The sequence below is a fragment of the Rhinoderma darwinii genome, chromosome 5 (genome assembly GCF_050947455.1).
Source record: "Rhinoderma darwinii isolate aRhiDar2 chromosome 5, aRhiDar2.hap1, whole genome shotgun sequence".
Classification (NCBI taxonomy): Eukaryota; Metazoa; Chordata; class Amphibia; order Anura; family Rhinodermatidae; genus Rhinoderma; species Rhinoderma darwinii.
In genome coordinates this window covers 209,113,682-209,132,074 of record NC_134691.1, presented here as the reverse complement: position 1 = coordinate 209,132,074, position 18,393 = coordinate 209,113,682, and the positions used below count along the sequence as shown (strand labels likewise).

Below are 18,393 nucleotides of genomic sequence, written 5' to 3'. Positions count from 1 at the left end.
TTCCATGGCAAAGAGACTGGCTTCTTTGAAAACATAAGACAGAAACTAAAGTGACGCAGAGAGTTGTTGCAGAATTTTGAAGCGTATGGTTTTTACCTCGTTTGATACAACGAGGGAAATTCCAAATGTAGAAAACATTATTTCAATCCTTCACATTTTTTGATCATTCATTGTAAAATATTCCCCACTGTTGTGCAACATATAAATTGTTGAATAGTTTTGCAAATATTCGCTTACTGCTTTTTAATACACATTGGGCCTCATTTATCAAAATTGTCTTCTAGAAAAACTGGCCTTGATGCCCATAGCAACAAATCAGTGCAAAAATCTACTTTCCACCGTTCTGATGGCCAAAAGTTCACAAACTACACGTTCGTTTACAAGAAACTATTCTTCACACCATGAGCAAAATCATAAAGGCAGAATTGGGTACTTTTAGAGATGAAGATCAGCTGGGCTCTGTTGTTCCACTGTCAAGAGTAATGTCCGAATTCTGGTTACAGGCCTATAGCGTTTGAAATAAAGCCAACGTAGAGTAGGACTGTACAACTGCGCAAAGTCCAAGAGTTTAATAAAACTGACAAAATGTAAGGTATATTCATTAAAATCGCGCCACTCCAAGTAGCTCCATGCCCAGGAAGAAGCCGACAGGGCAAAAGCCAAAAATTTGTTTTGGGTTGCTAGATTTTTTATATTTTTTTCCATCGATTAAATGTGTGAGGGCTTGTTTTTACTTGTTAGTCTTTATTTGGTACGGTTTTGAGGTACATAGGACTTTTTTGATCACTTTTTATTCAAGTTTTTTGGGGGGGAATCAAGAAGACCAAAAAACAGCAATTCTTGCATTTTGAATTAGTTTTTTCATATGGCATTCATCCGTGGCTTTAAATGATGTGATATTTTAATAGTTTGAACGTTTACGAATGCGGCAATATGAATTATGTTGCCTTTCTTTTATTGCATACATGATTTTCTATGTGAGATGGTGACCAAAAACAGCAATTCTGGCTTCTTTTTTTTTTTTTAAAATAACATTGTTTAACTGTGCGGGTTAAATAATGTTCTATTGTAAAAGTTTGGCCTTGTATGGACAGTTATGTTCAATTTATTTTTTTGCATAGCTTTGGAGAGAAATGGCAAAACTGAGGGTTTTTTTTTAAAGAATTTTAGTATTTTTTTAAACCGGTTTTATTATAATTTTTTAATTTCCGCTTAGGGGAGTTGAACCAGTGATCGTTGGATCGCTTGCACAATATTACTGCAATACTAATGTATTGCAGGATGCTGTCTTTTTTTTCCCCGCTCCTATTAAAGAAGCACTCTAGCATTTATTTATTTTTTTGCCTATATAGTGCAACATAGGCTATTAAAAAATAATGTAGAGGCTCTTGTGCATACCTTTTTTAGTTGATGTGTCATTCATGGGTTGTCTGCAATCTTGGTTCCTCCTTCCCCACTCATGTTGTCCCCTAAGGCAGTCTATTTCCCATGATGCCTCCAACTTTGCAGAGGGGGCGGAGTCTCCACACTGAACTTGCTCTCCTGAGTCTTTTCTAAGTGCAGTAAGTGATAGATCAGTGTCAAAGAACTTCTCTCCCCTAACTGCCTAGTCTGAGTGTATTCTATGTGATGTAGTTTCAGCCTGTCTCCTGCTTGTGAATTTTTTACACATGAGGCAGTGAGAAGCAGCATCTCGTATAACTACACTTGGCTCTGCACACAAAATTCACAGATAGTATAGACAGTTAGTGCAAAAGCCCTTTTTACACGGGCCAATGGTCGGGCAAATAAGCGTTCATGTGAACGCTCATTTCGGATCATTGCCCTCTGTAAACAGGGCAACAATCAGCCTATGAACGAGCAAACGCTCGTTCATCGGCTGATCGTATAGATTATGCAGCAAAAATATTATCGTTGTCGGCAGCACATCTGTCTGTGTAAATAGGTAACTGTTCTGCCGACATGATGGAAATGTTTTGGTGGTGAATGACCATTCTAAGGAGTGCTTGTCCCCATACATAACCAATCATTGCTCCTTGTGAAAGGAGCAAATGAGTGTTGATCAGTGAGATATTTTGTGTAAAAGGGCCTAAAGTCGGGAGTTTTATAACTCTGCAGTTTATCATTGTTTGGCCTCGCCTATTCTATTACAGCAATCCTGCTCCCTTAGGGCAGAAATAATCTCTTCAGCAGCACTAAATGCATGGCTAGACATACAGAGGAACAAAGAAAGGGTGGGGTCTGGAAACATCTGAGCTGCCAGGAGGGATCTGATTGGTGATTATGTAATCCTGTAGTTGTCAGGAACACACTGCAGAGGGTGACCTCCTGTCTACACATGAGAGCATGGTCTATTTTGGGGACCTTTATTGGTCCCCAGGTCGCCATTCCAAGCATCTGCACCCCTTAGTCACAGAGGGGGGGTGATGGTCTGTCGAATGGGTACAACCCCCTCTTTCTAACGGCTAAGATGCTAAGGGGGTTAAAGGGGTTTGCCCACGAGAGACATTTATGACACATCCGCAGGATATGTCAGAAATGTCAGATAGATGCGGGTACCATCTCTGCACCAAACTCCAGAACGGGTCCCCCTAATCCCGTTCAGCCGTTGTGTGTTGCGGCTGAATGAGGTGGTTTCCGACCATGAAAAACAATTATATGGTCGTCCGTTATGTGAACAGCGTAACTCACGGAGCTACGCGGTTTACGTAAGTCTCATAGAACTTAATGGTAGTTACGGAAACAGCGTAGCTCGCATGCTACGTTGCTTCTATAACTACCATTCACTACTATTAGAGTTACGGAAACAGCGTAGCTCCGCCTGTTACGCGGTTTACGTAACTCACGACCTTATAACGTTTTTCATGGTCGGAAAACACCTCATTCAGCCGCAACACACAACGGCTGAACAGGTTTTAGTGGGTCCCGTTCTGGAGATAGGTGTGTTGTCCCAGAGGTGGGACCCGCATCTATCTGATATTTATGGCATATCCTATGGATGTGTCATAAATGTCTCTCGTGGGAAAACCCCTTTAACGTTTAGCTAAACGTTTGACAAACTTCTGACATGTCATAGTGACATGTCAGAAGTTTGGATTGGTGGAGTCCGAGCGCGGAGATCCCCATCAATCGCTACAACGAAGCAGCTGAAGTGCTCGTGTGAGCGCTCATCTGCTTCATGTCTGTTCGGCTTTTTCCGGAAAGCCGATGTATCGGAGTACGGGCTCATAGACTTTCTATTGAGTCCGTACACTATACATTTATTTCCGGAAATAGCCGAACAGACGCGAAGCGGCAGAGCGCTCACACGAGCGCTTCAGCTGCTTCGCTCTAGCGATTGGTGGGGGTCTCAGTGCTCGGAATCCCACCAATCCAAACTTCTGACATGTCACTATGACATGTCAGAAGTTTGTCAAACGTTTAGCTACACTTTAACCCCTTAACGCTCCAGGACATACTATTATGTCATGGTAGGTGCATCGTTCGCGCTCCATGACATAATAGTATGTCATGGAGTAAACACTGCGCCGTTCGCGCGGGGCGCGTTCATGAGCTCTGATAGCTGCTGTTTCCGACAGCAGGCTATCACAGCTCAATGTGCAGGGACCGATCACAGTGGTCCCCGCAGATTTAACCCCTCAGAAGCCGCGTTCAATAGCGATCGCGGTTTCTTAGGGGTTAATCCGCCATCGCCGGCCTGCTACACGATAGCGGCCGGCGACGGTGACTATGGCAACCGGACACCAAAAAATGGCGTCCGGCTATGCCATCGACGGAAGCCTAGTGGGTCCTGACAGAGTCAGGACCCACTATGCTTGCTGTCAGTGAGTAGCTGTCAGTTCTAATACACTGCACTACGCATGTAGTGCAGTGTATTAGAATAGCGATCAGGGCCTCCTGCCCTCAAGTCCCCTAGTGGGACAAAGTAAAAAAGTTAAAAAAAAGTCGTGTAAAAATAAGAAAATAAAAGTTTTAAAAGTAAAAATCCCCCCTTTTCCCTTATCAGTCTTTATTATTAAAATAAATAAATAAACAAATAAACTATACATAATTGGTATCGCCGCGTCCGTAACGGCCTGAACTACAAAATTATTTCGTTATTTATCCCGCACGGTGAACGCCGTAAAAAAAATAAAAAATAAACCGTACCAGAATCACTATTTTTTGGTCACTTCACCGCCTAAAAAATGGAATAAAAAGAGATCAAAAAGTCGCATGTACCTAAAAATGGTACTGATCGAAACTACAGTTCGTTACGCAAAAAATAAGTCCTCGCACGGCTTTTTTGAAGGAAAAATAAAAACGTTATGGCTCTTAGAATAAGGTAACACAAAAAGTAAATGATTTATTACAACAAGTATTTTATTGTGCAAACGCCATAAGACATAAAAAACCTATAAACATCTGGTATCGCCGTAATCGTATCGCCCCGCAGAATGAAGTGAATGTGTCATTTATAGCGCACGGTGAACGCTGTAAAAAAAATAGAACAAAAAAACAATAGTAGAATTGCGGTTTTTTAGTCACCGCGCCACATAAAAATAGAATAAAAACTGATCAAAAAGCCGCATGCACCCCAAGAAAACTACAATGAATTCCTCAAGGGGTCTAGTTTCCAAAATGGGGTCACTTTTGGGGGAGTTTCCACTGTTTTGGCACAAGACCTCTTCAAACCCGACATGGTGCCTAATAAAAAGGAGGGCTCAAAATCCACTGGGTGCTCCTTTGCTTCGGAGGCCGGCGCTTCAGTCCATTACCGCACTAGGGCCACATGTGGGATATTTCTCAAAACTGCAGAATCTGGGCAATAAATTTTGAGTTGCGTTTCTCTGGTAAAACCTTTTGTGTTATAAAAAAAAATGGTATAAAAAGGATTTTCTGACAAAAAAAATAATTTACATTTCACCTCTACTTTGCTTTAAATTTCTGTGAAACACCTAAAGGGTTCATAAACTTTCTAAATGCTGTTGTCAATACTTTGAGGGGTCTAGTTTCTAAAAAGGGGTGTTTGATAGGGGTTTCTAATATATAGGCCCCTCAAAGCAACTTCAGAACTGAACTGTAACCTAAAAAAATAAATAAATGAGGCAATACTTCGCTTCTTACATTATACTGATAATGAGCCGTGCCCACCCCGAGATGACCCCAGTTTTAACCGTTTGTATAAACGGAGACCCCTATTAGACAGTTTCAGTGCCCGGTTTTACCAAGCATACACCCCGAGAAGTGTATTTCTATTGATGAGTCCCTGGTACATTTTAAACGGAGGCTTCAATTCCGCCAGTACCTGCCGAGTAAGAGGGCAAGGTATGGCGTGAAGATGTATAAGCTGTGCGAGAGTGCATCAGGGTATACCTACAAATTTAGGATATATGAAGGGAAGGACACCAGTATTCAGCCCCAGCACCACCTCTACCTGGATTATTTTTATATCAGCGTCCCGCTCTTCAAGTGCCTCGCTTCCAGAAGTCCTGCAGCATGCGGCACTGCTAAAAGAAATCTGAGAGGCCTCCCTAAGACTCTGCTTGGGCAAACACTCAGAAGGGGTGGGACCAGGGCACAATCTAGCAGCAACATATTGTGTGTCAAGTACAAGGACAAGATAGATGTCACACCAGTACCCATGTACCAGTACGAGGTACCAGTACAGAGACCCCCAAACCAGACTGCATCCTGGACTACAATAGGTACATGGGAGGGGTGGACTTGTCAGATCAAGTCCTGAAGCCCTACAGCGCCATGCGGTGTGGTATAAGAAGCTGGTCGTGCACATCATACCGAAAAGTTCCCCAAACTGGCAAGAAGGGAAAAAGTCAGAGGTGCAAAGTCTGCTATAAGAGGGTGATAAGGGAGAACACAATATATCAATGTGACAAGTGTCCCGAAAAACTAAGGCTCTGTATGAAAGAGTGTTTTAAAATGTATCATACATCCCTTTATTTTTAATATACCCCAGTTTTACTTACCCCGATGCCCTCCGCACATCTTATCCCCCTCGTCTTTCCCCTCTGAGCCCTGCTGTGTGCCCAGGCAGCTGATAACAGCCACATGTAGGGTATTGCCATACCCGGGAGAACCCACATTACAGTTTATGGGGTGTATGTCTCCGGTCAAAATGCTCACTACACCTCTAGATGAATGCCTCAAGGGTGTAGTTTTTAAAACGGGGTCACTTCTTGGGGGTTTCAACTGTACTGGTACCTCAGGGGCTTCTGCATACATGACTTAGCACCATGAAATCCCCAGTAGGCAAAATGGTGGTCCTTTCCTTTTGCGTCTCCCCATGGGCCCAAACGGCAGTTTATCACCACAAATGGGGTACTGCCGCACTCAGGATAAATTGGGCAACAAAATGGGGTATTTTATTCCTTGTGAAAAGAAGAAATTTTTAGCCAAAACGACATCTCATTGGAAAAAATTACATTTTTGTCAATTCACAGCCCATTTCAAATAAATTCTGTGAAACAACTATGGGGTCTAAATGGTCACAACACTCATAAATGAATTTCTTGAAGAGTGTAGTTTCCAAAATGGGGTCACTTCTGGTGGGTTTCCATTGCTTTGATACCTCTGGGGCTCTGCAAATGCGACATGGCACCCGAAAACCAATCCAGCAAAATCTGGACTCCAAAGAACACACAGCGCTCCTTTCCTTCTGGGCTCACCCATGGGCCCAAACGGAAGTTTATCACCACAAATAGGGTATTGCTGCACTCAGGAGAAATTGGGCAACAAAATGGAGTATTTTATTCCTTGTGAAAATAAGAAATTTTGAGCCAAAGCTACATCTTATTGGAAAAAATTACATTTTATTTAATTCACAGCCAAATTCAAATAAATTCTGTGTAGAAACTGTGGGGTCTAAATGGTCACAACAGCCACAAATGAATTCCTTGTGGGGTGTAGTTTCCAAAATGGGGTCACTTCTGGTGGGTTTCCATTGCTTTGATACCTCTGGGGTTTTGCAAATGCGACATGGCACCGAAAACGAATCCAGCAAAATCTGCACTCCAAAGAACACACAGCGCTCCTTCCGTTCTGAGGCCTCCCATGGGCCCAAACGGCAGTTTATCGCCACAAGTGGGGTATTGCTGCATTCAGGAGAAATTGGGCAACAAAATGACGTATTTTGTTCCCTGTGAAAATAAGAAATGTTGATGGAAAAATTAAATTTTATTGGAAAAAATTCATTTTTTTAATTTCACAGCCCAATTCAAATAAGTGCTGAGTAAAAACCGTAGGGTCAAAATGGTAACAACAACCATAAATTAATTCCTTGAGGGGTGTAGTTTCCAAAATGGGGTCACTTTTGGGAGATTCCTACTGTTTTGACACCTCAACACCTCTTCAAACCTGGCATGCTGCCTAAAATATATTCTAATAAAAAAGAGGCCTCAAAATGCACTAGGTGCTTCTTTGCTTCTAGGGCTTGTGTTTTAGTCCACGAGCGCATTAGGGCCACATGTGGGACATTTCTAAAAACTGCAGAATCTGGACAATACATATTTAGTAGTATTTCTCTGGTAAAACCTTCTGTGCTACAGAAAAAAATGGAATAAAATTGAAATTCAGCAAGAAAAATGAAATTTGCAAATTTCACCTCCACTTTGATTTAATTCCTGTGAAATGCATAAAGGGTTAAAAAAAACGTCTAAATGCTGTTTTGAATACTTTAAGGGGTCTAGTTTTTAAAATGGGGTGTTTTATGGGGGTTTCTAATACATAGGCCCCTCAAAGCCACTTCAGAACCGAACAGGTACCTTAAAAAAAAGGCTTTTGAAATTTTCTTAAAAATATGAGAAATTGCTGTTTATGTTCTAAACCTTGTAACGTCCAAGAAAAATAAAAGATTGTTCAAAAAATGATGCCAATCTAAAGTAGACATATGGGAAATGTGAACTAGTAACTATTTTTGGTGGTATAACCATCTGTTTTACAAGCAGATGCATTTAAATTCAGAAAAATGCTATTTTTTCTAAATTTTCTCTAAATTTTGCAATTTTTCACAAATAAACACTGAATATATCGACCAAATTTTACCACTACCATGAAGCCCAATGTGTCACAAGAAAACAATCTCAGAATCACTTGGATAGGTTTAAGCATTCCGACGTTATTACCACATAAAGTGAAATATGTCAGATTTGAAAAATGAGCTCTGAGCCTTAAGGCCCAAACTAGGCTGCGTCCTTAAGGGGTTAAACAAGCTGTATCATCGTTAAATGCACTCCCGCTTATTGCAGTGAAATGTCGGCTGTAACCTACAGCCGACACTCGCGTCTCATGGAAAGGGCTTAGTCTGTGATCCCGCTCTATACTTTGCCTTCGGACTACCGCCGTGTATATGTGGTGGATGTTGTGAAGGGGTTAATACAGAAAGCATATTGAAAAGTTTTATAACTTTTTTGGTTGTACAAAAAATAACATTCATTTGCTTAAACCGGGCAACCCATTCTGCAGGTTTCTTTTCTTTCTTGTCAGCAGTATGCACTAACTCTAGTGATGTTTTCATGATCACTGAATATCCACTGTAACAGTTGTACATACAGTATTTTGTGAGGATTTTGTTTTCAGTTAGTCATAAAATGAATATACTGTTTTTTTTCCCCTTCAGATTGTCTTTGGTTCTATTGTAATACTTATGCTTTGGCTTCCAATTCGTATTATGAAGTATTTGCTGCCTGCCTTTTTACCTTACAATGTGATGTTATATAGGTGAGTAATACTGATGATGCATATTTGAATACACACCTTTTAAGTAATAAATATTGAAATATATTCTACGACGAATATCTACTTTGTTAAAAAATTAACTGTTTCAAATATTTAAAATTCTATGTTTTCATAATAGTAGCATATTATAGATACCCTAACTCTTATTGCTTCATACAAAAGGCTATGTTCACACGGCCTATTTTCAGACGTAATTCGGGCGTTTTACTCCTCGAATTACGCCTGAAAAGACGGCTCCATTACGCCTTCAAACATCTGCCCATTGCTTGCAATGGGTTTTACGATGTTCTGTTCAGACGAGGTGTAATTTTACGCGTCACTGTCAAAAGACGGCTCGTAAAAAGACGCCCGCGTCGAAAAAGTGCATGTCACTTCTTTGGACGTTTTTGGAGCCGTTTTTCATTGACTCCATTGAAAAACAACTACCATTACGTCCGTAATGGACGCCGCGAAAAACCCAAGTACTTGCAAAAACTTCTGAAATTCAGGAGCGGTTTTCGCCTGAAAACCGCTCCGTATTTTCAGACGTATTTTGCATTTGCGTGTGAACATATCCTAATGGTTATAGAGGTACATAACATTTGAGCCTTCTGTCTATAGCGGTAGGATTTCCCAATTTATACAGTACCACTGACAGAAGGCTGTGACATATACTACTGTATATGTTAGAGATCTGGGTCAAGGAGATTTGAGAAGCATGAGTTTTTCTAAGGCTGGGCCTAGATCTAGACTTTTTCAGTGTAATGAGTGTTAAATTATCTAAGGATGCATTAGACTAGGGCTAGAGACTATTTATCTCAATACAAAAAAAATCGCTGTTATACAGCTGATAAATTGCTGTCCATAGGAATGCATTGAGTAGCATGAAAATCTGTCTTTTTAATCGCTACATGTTGGATTACCGTACTATTATGGCATCGCTTTAGCAGTTTATGGTTTCTGAAGACACTGTGTTAAGCTGGCTATACACATAGGACTTTGATCAGACAGAATACGTACAAACAATCCCACAAGCAACATAACTGAGTAAACTAACCGATCAAGGAGTCGTCTTTTTTTTTTCTTACATTTTTTTTTATTTTTTAAACTCTTTGGGGCAAGCGAAAAAGACTAAATCGTCCTTTTCTGATTTCATATGTATGCCCAGCTTTAAAGAAGTGATGGCTATCATCCTCGGCGGCAGCCTATCACTGCTCATCACCGAGGGACCCATCGCCACAGTCCCTCAATGGCAATCGTTGCAATTAGGGACCAATCATATCAGTCCCTCATCAGCAATTGTTTTGATTGGTCTGCCTGCCGTGACTTACCAATTATAGCGATTTGGAGTATATGGATTTGTGATCCCGCTCTACCCGGTTCATTGCAGTTCGAGAGATGGAGCAGAGCAGTTGAGTAATAGAACAGGGCATTTTATTATATTCTGTATATAAAAACTACTCCCATTCCCCTTTGATCACCCTAGTAATCTCCCCTCCTGATCACCCTATTTGCTGCATCCGTATGGCTGATCAGTGATTGATCAGTGATTGATCAGTGATTGATCAGTGATCAAACCTTGCTTTACATTTTTTCTTCTGGACCATTTTTTTTATTTAAATAAAGTACTCCCATCCTCTTTTAGACACCTCTGATCACAGCGTTTCCCTGGCTGATCAGTAACATAGTCATCACTGATCTGTAATCAGGAATTTGGCGCATTTGTTTTTTATTTTATTTGGGTTAGTGATGCATACAGTCCTGGCCAAAAGTGAACGGCCCGTGAAAAATAGGACATGTCCTATTTTTGGCCGCAAGTCTCTGTGGGATCCTTGAAAACAGGTCCCGCACGTGTGCGTATGGGAGATCTTGGGAGTTTCCTGGCCATGGACCCAAAATTGTAATGTTTTGTTCATCGAGCCACTGACATGGTTCTCCATCATTCTGCCAAAAGCATTGCTCATCACCAAATTGCTCCTGGATTGTTGGGAGTAGTTGCTCTTGGAGGATGTTTAGATACCTTTCTTTATTCATGGAAGTGTTCTTAGGCAAAATTGTGAGTGAGAATTTTGCCTAAGAACAGCCTTTACTGTGGGCATAACACAGGACTCATAAAAAGGGCTCACCTTTTCTTCTCCGGACAATCATTCTTCCAGATGTCCCAAACAGTCTGAAGGGGACTTCATCAGAGGAAATAACTTTACCCCAGTCCTCTGCAGTCCAATCCCTGTACTTCCTGCAGAATGTTAGTCTGTCCTTGATGTGTTCTTGGAGAGAAGTGGCTACTTTTCTCCTTTCTTGACACCAGGCCAGCCTCCAAAAGCCTTTTGTTTAACACTGCGTGCAGATGCTCTGACACCTGCCTACTGCCATTCCTGAGCAAGCTCTTCACTGGTTTTAACCTGTTAGTGACCACCCCATAGTGTTTTTATGGCGGCCACTAACGGGCTTTATTCCGATGAAGTAGCCTTTTTACGGTGCTACAAGTAAAACGGAGCAGGGAGCCGTTAAAGAGGCTCTGTCACCACATTATAAGTGCCCTATCTCCTATATAAGGAGATCGGTGCTATAATGTAGGTGACAGCAGTGCTTTTTATTTAGAAAAACGATCTATTTTCACCACTTTATTAGCGATTTTAGATTTATGCTAATGAGTTGCTTAATGCCCAAGTGGGCATGTTTTTACTTGAGACCAAGTGGGCGTTGTACAGAGGAGTGTATGACGCTGACCAATCAGCGTCATGCACTCCTCTCCATTCATTTAGGCAGCGCATAGGGATCCTTTCAGATCGCTATGTGGTGTCTTATACTAACACATTAATGATACTGAAGTGTTTAGACAGTGAATAGACATTCCACGGGATGTCTATTCACAATCTCTGCACTTCGTTACTCTGTGGTAGTTACAGCAGAGGAAGCGTAATCTCGCGAGATTACGCTGTAGATGACAGGTTACAACGAGATTACGCTTCCTCTGCTGTAACTACCATAGAAAGAGTAACGAAGTGCAGAGATTGTGAATAGACATCCCGTGGAATGTCTATTCACTGTCTAAACACTTCAGTATCATTAATGTGTTAGTATAAGACACCACATAGCGATCTGAAAGGATCCCTATGCGCTGACTAAATGAATAGAGAGGAGTTCATGACGCTGATTGGTCAGCGTCATACACTCCTCTGTACAACGTCCACTTGGTGTAAAGTAAAAACACGCCCACTTGGGCATTAAGCAACTCATTAGCATAAATCTAAAATCGCTAATAAAGTGGTGAAAACAGATCATTTTTTAAAATAAAAAGCACTTCTGTCACCTACATTATAGCGTCCATCTCCTTATATAGGAGATAGGGCACTTATGATGTGGTGACAGAGCTTCTTTAAATCTCCCTGCACTCCGCTACCAGAGGTAGTTCAGGTCTTGGGGCATCCCTGCTCAAACGGGTGAGATCAATATCCGTATCGATCTCACCCATTTAACCCTTCAGATGCGGCGCTCAATAGCGATCGCCGCATCTGAGTGGTTTTGGAGAGAGGGAGGGAGCTCCCTCACATCCAACTGACACCCGGCGATAAGATCGCCGAGTGTCTGTGTCTCCGATAGCAGCCGGGGTGCCTAATAAAGGACCCCAGGTCTGCATGGCCTAGCAGATGCCTTTCCGTTTTAAACGGACAGGCATAATACACTGGAATACAGAAGTATTGCAGTGTATTATAAATGCGATCATAGGATCGCATAGTGAAGTCCGCTAGTGGGGCTAGTAAAAAAGTGAAAAAAAAAATGTTAAACCCACTTTTTCCCCTTACAAACTGCTTTATTATTAAAAAACAAATTAAAGTTAAAAAGTTACACATATTCGGTATCGCCGCGTTCGTAACCACCCTAACTATACATTTATTACATCATTTAACCCACACAGTGAACGTCGTAAAAAATAAAATAAAAAACATTTGCTGTTTTCTTTGAATCCTGCCTTAAAAAATTTGCTAAAAAGTGATCAAAAAGTCGCATTTACTCCAAAATGGTACCGATAAAAACTACAAGTCGTCCCGCAAAAAAAAGCCCTCATACAACTGCATCGGCGAAAAAATAAAAACTGTATGCCTCTTCAAATATGGAGACACAAAAACAAATAATTTTGAAAAAAAAGTGTTTTCAATGTGTAAAAGTAGTAAAACATACAAAATCTATATAAAGAGGCTCTGTTACAACATTATAAGTGGCCTATATTGTACATGATGTGATCGGCGCTGTAATGTAGATTACAGCAGTGTTTTTTTATTTAGAAAAACAATCATTTTTGACGGAGTTATGACATATTTTAGCTTTATGCTAATGAGTTTCTTAATGGACAACTGGGCGTGTTTTACTTTTTGACCAAGTGGGCGTTGTGGAGAGAAGTGTATGACGCTGACCAATCAATTTTCCCCATTAATTTACATAGCATATAGCTATGTGCAGCCACATAAACACACTAGAATGTTACTGCAGTGTCCTGACAATGAATATACATTACCTCCAGCCGGGACGTGATGTGTATTCAGAATCCTGACACTTCGCTAACACAATCCCGACACTACAGCACAGCAAGCGTAATCTCTTTGAAATGAACGTTTACAGCGTAATCTCGCGAGATTACACTTGCTGTGCTGTAGTGTCGGGATTGTGTTAGCGAAGTGTCAGGATTCTGAATACACATCACGTCCCGGCTGGAGGTAATGTATATTCATTGTCAGGACACTGCAGTAGCGTTATAGTGTGTTTATGTGGCTGCACATAGCTATATCGCTATCTGCAGTGTAAATGAATGGAGAGAAGTGTATGATGCTGCTTGGTCAGCGTCATACACTCCTCTGTACAACGCCCACATGGTCAAAAAGTAAAACACGCCCAGTTGTCCATTAAGAAACTCATTAGCATAAAGCTAATATAGGTCATAACTCCGTCAAAAATGATAGTTTTTCTAAATAAAAAACACTGCTGTAATCTACATTACAGCACCGATCACATCATCTACAATATAGGGCACTTATAATGTGGTGACAGAGCCTCTTAAATTTGGTATCGTTGCAATCGCAACAACCCGCTGAATAAAGTTATTTTGTTATCTATACCGCACGGTAAACGGCGTAAATTTAGGACGCAAAAAGTGTGGCGAAATTGCATTTTTTTTTTCTATCCCCCCCCCCAAAAAAAAAGTTAATAAAAGTTAATCAATACATTCTATGTTCCCCAAAATGGTGCTATTAAAAATTGCAACTTGTCCTGCAAAAAACAAGACCTTATACAGCTATGTCGACGCAAAAATAAAAAAGTAATAGAACTTTCAATAGGACGATGGAAAAACGTAAAAAATGGCTTGGTCATTAAGGTCTAAAATAGGCTGATCATTAAGGGGTTAAACCGATGCCGTAGCTGAATCCTCTTTAGGAGACGGTCCTGGCACTTGCTGGTCTTTTTTGGGCACCCTGAAGCCTTCTTCACAGCAATTTAATTTCTCTCCTTGAAGTTCTTGATGATTCGATAAATGGTTGATTTAGGGGCAATCTTAAAAGCAGCAATGTCCTTATTTGTAAAGCTCTTTTGATGCAAAGCAATGATGACTGCTCGTGTTTCCTTGGATGTAAACATGGTTTACAGAGGAAAAGGATTTCAATCACATTCAGCCTTTTAAAGCAACCAGTCACAATTAGCATGACCGTGATATCAGTTGCCTTGTCCTCGTTAACACTTTCTTCTGAGCTAACGAGAAGTTCACTGAAATGTTAGCCAATCATTTTTTCGCAGGGCTGAAATGCAGTGGAAATCGGGTTTTTGTGATTAAGGAATGTCTTTGCAATTAATCTGATCACTCTTCATAACAATCTAGAGTTAAAGGTTATGTAAATGTTTGACCGGTATTAAAAAAAATGAGTGTGTGTTAATAAACTTTGTAAATAGATTTTATTAAAATTTCTTTTTACTTTTTTTGATACAGCTGCTCTGTATTCTCTCTGACACGCAGGAACCACCTATAAACTATCACATCTAAGTTGTGAACTTAGATGTGGTAGTTTACAGGTGGATCAGCCGTCACTTAGCCCGTCAGGTCCGCGGGACTGACGGATTCAGTGAATAGCGCTTGATAAAGTTGACCTGTATAGATAAAACCGAGCAGCTGTATCTTAAAAAGTAAAAATAAATTTTAATAAAATGTTTTTACAAAGTTTATTAACACACAAATAAAATGCAAATTTCCACTATGAAAACCTGAAGCAACCTAGTTTGTGAAAACCAAAATTTGTGGCAGTCTCAAATTTTGGCCAGGACTGTACTCCAGTCCTTTTAACCCTGTGGCTCATCAGTAACATCCCTGTCCTTGATCTCTAATCAAGATCTTGCTGCACAATTAAAACTTGATCCAAACTATGGTATATACAAATTTTATCCTAGAACTAAATTATATTGGTTGTTTTTAGTTTTTTCTAGTGCTTAATTTTTCTTTCACAAATTAAATTATTTATAGATACACGCTACACAAGTTAAAGCCTAAGGGTATGTTCACACGCTGGTTTTTTTTTTATGCGTAAACGTCCTGAAATATGCCTGAAAAAACGTTAGCTGAACGCCTACAAACATCTGCCCATTGAAATCAGTGGGAAAAACGGCATTTAGTTCAAACAGGGCGTATTTTTGCGCTGCTGTTTTAAAAAAAAGCGCGTTAGATGGCGCTCTGTAAAAAGAAGTAGCGTGTTACTTCTTGAGGAGTTTTTTGGAGCAGATTTTCCATTGAACACTATGAAATGCCTCAAAAGAAGCCTCAAATTAAAAGAAGCTTCATTTTCCGCTTCAAAAATGGCTGAAAGTCCGAGGCTGTTTTCTCTGAAAACAGCTCTGTAATTTCCAGCTGTTTTTGACTTAGCGTGTGAACATACCCTAACACATATACACACACCCTGTGTAGGAATTAAATAAATGGCCGATGGTGCATTTTCGGCCACGGAGGTATATGCCTGTATCGCACCAGACACAGTCTGCCAGTAAGGATGAGGAACCCGAAGTTGGCACCCTATGACATCCGCTGTGGCGGTCTCTGAGAGCAGTGACCCCATGTGGTCTCCGCCTCCCAAAATTTCTGAGCCCCTTGTCCCTGAGTTTACGTGCTTCTCAGGGAGTCTTTTTGATATGGCAGGGCTCCAAGATATAGTCCATACATAAGAGCATACTGGAGCACAAGATATTGTACCACATCCCGATGTACCACATGGCGATGGCCCGAACACATCTTGAGGCCTTTTTTAGGTTCCCCCATTATAGCGATAATGCACAGTGCCCAGGCCAAGATGATCCCAGGTTTGACCGTTTATTTAAAATTAGGCTTCTAATAGACCATTTTAGTGCCGAGTCTGACCAGGCATATACCTCTGAGAAGTGCATTTCTATTGATGAGTCCCTAAGGCATGTTAAATGGAGTCTTCTATTCCGACCGTACCTGCCAAATAAGACAATATTTTTGTGAAACGTGTTTTTGGTATCTTGTTTTATTTAATGTCTGTCTATATTTAAACATAATCCTAAAATCTTGCTGTTTTCACACTAGACACTGAGCCTCACAATAGACCGACACTTCCTGTTCTGTAGCTATCACTTTTCAGCAGTCATCTCATTATCATCACAGGAAGGATTACAATCAAAGTTTATTATTCGGGTATGTTCACATGCAAAGCGAAAAACATCTGTAAAATACGGAGTTTTTTCAAGGGAAAACCGCCTCTGATTTCCAGCCGTCTTTTACGCATCAAACGTTTTTTTGAGGTTTTTTTTGCGGCCGTTTTTGGAGCTGGTTTTCTATTGACCCATTGAAAAACGGCTCCAAAAATAGCTCAAGAGGTGCCATGCACGTCTTTTTACGGGGCATTTTTTAGGCACAATTTTTTTAAGCAGCCGCGTAAAAATTACGCCCCGTCGGAACGAAACGCCACTTTTCCCATTGAAATCAATGGGCAGATGTTTGGAGGCATTCCGCTTCCATATTTTCATCCGATTTTCGGGGTGTTTACGGGCCGAAAAACGGCTGAAAATAAGTAATGAGAACATACCCTAAAGGTAAAGGCACATAACAAAGGATCCACCATTTACAAATAATGGAAACCGGTCACCTCCTCCCACTCCCTGCATAGTGACTTATGCACAGGTCACAGAGAATGCCTAGAACACTCTCCTATAAAGGTCATTTCTAGACTATTGTTTCCTAAAGTTCATGTGGCTGCTGTAATCATACACTAAATGCGCAAAAGTATTGGGATATCTACACATTAAACCTACAGTAGCTTTTATGACATCTAAGGGTATATTCACACGGCTTATTTACGGACGTAATTCGGGCGTTTTACGCCTCGATTTACGTCCGAAAATGCGCCTCGATAGCGTTGGCAAACATCTGCCCATTCATTAGAATGGGTCTTACGATGTTCTGTGCACACTGTATTTTTTTACGCCCCGCTGTCAAAAGGCGGGGCGTAAAAAAGACGCCCGCGTCAAAGAAGTGCCTGTCACTTCTTCAGACGTAATTGGAGCCGTTTTCCATGGACTCCATGGAAAATCAGCTCCATTTAACGTCCGTAATGGACGCAGCAAAAAGCGCCTCAACATGCCATTACGGCTGAAATTACGGAGCTGTTTTCTCCTGAAAACAGCCCCGTAATTTCAGCCGTTACGGACGCTGCCATGTGAACATACCCTAATTCTAAATACATAGGCATTAATATCGAGTTGGTTCCCCCTTTGCAGCTAAAACAGCTTCCACTCTTCTGGGAACGCTTTCTACAAGATTTTGGAGTGTGGCTGTGGAAATTTTTTCCCATTCACCCAGAAGAACATTTTTGAGGGCTTGGCTCACAAACCTCGTTCTAGTTCATCCCAAGGGTGTTCGATGGGGTTGAGGTCGGGACTCTGTGCGGGCCACTTACCCAACAATGTCTTTAATGACTTTGCTTTGGGCACTGTCATGCTGGAACAGAAAAGTGCATGAATTGGAAGCATACAATTGTCCAAAATGTCTTGGTATTCTGAAGCATCAGGATTTTGTTTCACTGGAACTAAGGGGCCTAGGCCAACCCTTGAAATACAACCCCATAGCATTATCCATTCTCCACGAAACTTAAAATTTGCCACAATGTAGGCTTGTCTATCAGACTGTCGGATAAAGAATCATGATTCGTCACTCAAAAGAACACGTTTACACTGCTCCAGAGTCCAGTGGCGGCGCGCTTTACACAACTTCATCCTACACTTGGCACTGTGCTTGATGATATAAGGCTTGCATGCAGATGCTCAACCATGGAAACCCATGCCATGAGGCTCCCGGTGCACAGTTTTTGTGCTGATGTTGATGCCAGAGGAGGTTTGTAACTCTGCAGTCTGCGGAGCGTTGGCGACTTTTATTCACTGCGCGCCTCAGCACTTGGTCTGTCACTTTGTGGAATATCTAGGAGGTAAGACAGGGTACAAAGCAGTCTGGCAGCACAGGTCTCTACAGTTATGCATAAACATACAGAAATGGGGACTTGCATTTAAAAAAGGCTATTGGTTGTTAAATAAAATGTACTACTCAAGCTGCAGCATCTCTCCCCATCAATAGCTTAACCCCTGCGCCTCCTTCCCACTGCATTTAACCCTGTCCTACCATAAGCCTGCACTACA

The 18,393-nt window shown here is 41.1% G+C and overlaps 1 protein-coding gene across 2 annotated transcripts in view; it reads left to right on the top strand.

Annotated features, from left to right (window-relative positions):
- The window catches only part of MARCHF6 (membrane associated ring-CH-type finger 6), a 375,114-nt gene that overhangs the window by 239,346 nt on the left and 117,375 nt on the right, over positions 1-18,393 (top strand). For both annotated transcript variants that reach the window (XM_075826906.1, XM_075826903.1), the window contains exon 17: positions 8,615-8,715. In XM_075826906.1, coding sequence (XP_075683021.1) covers positions 8,615-8,715 — 101 coding nt within the window. The remainder of the gene's footprint in view (positions 1-8,614; positions 8,716-18,393) is intronic.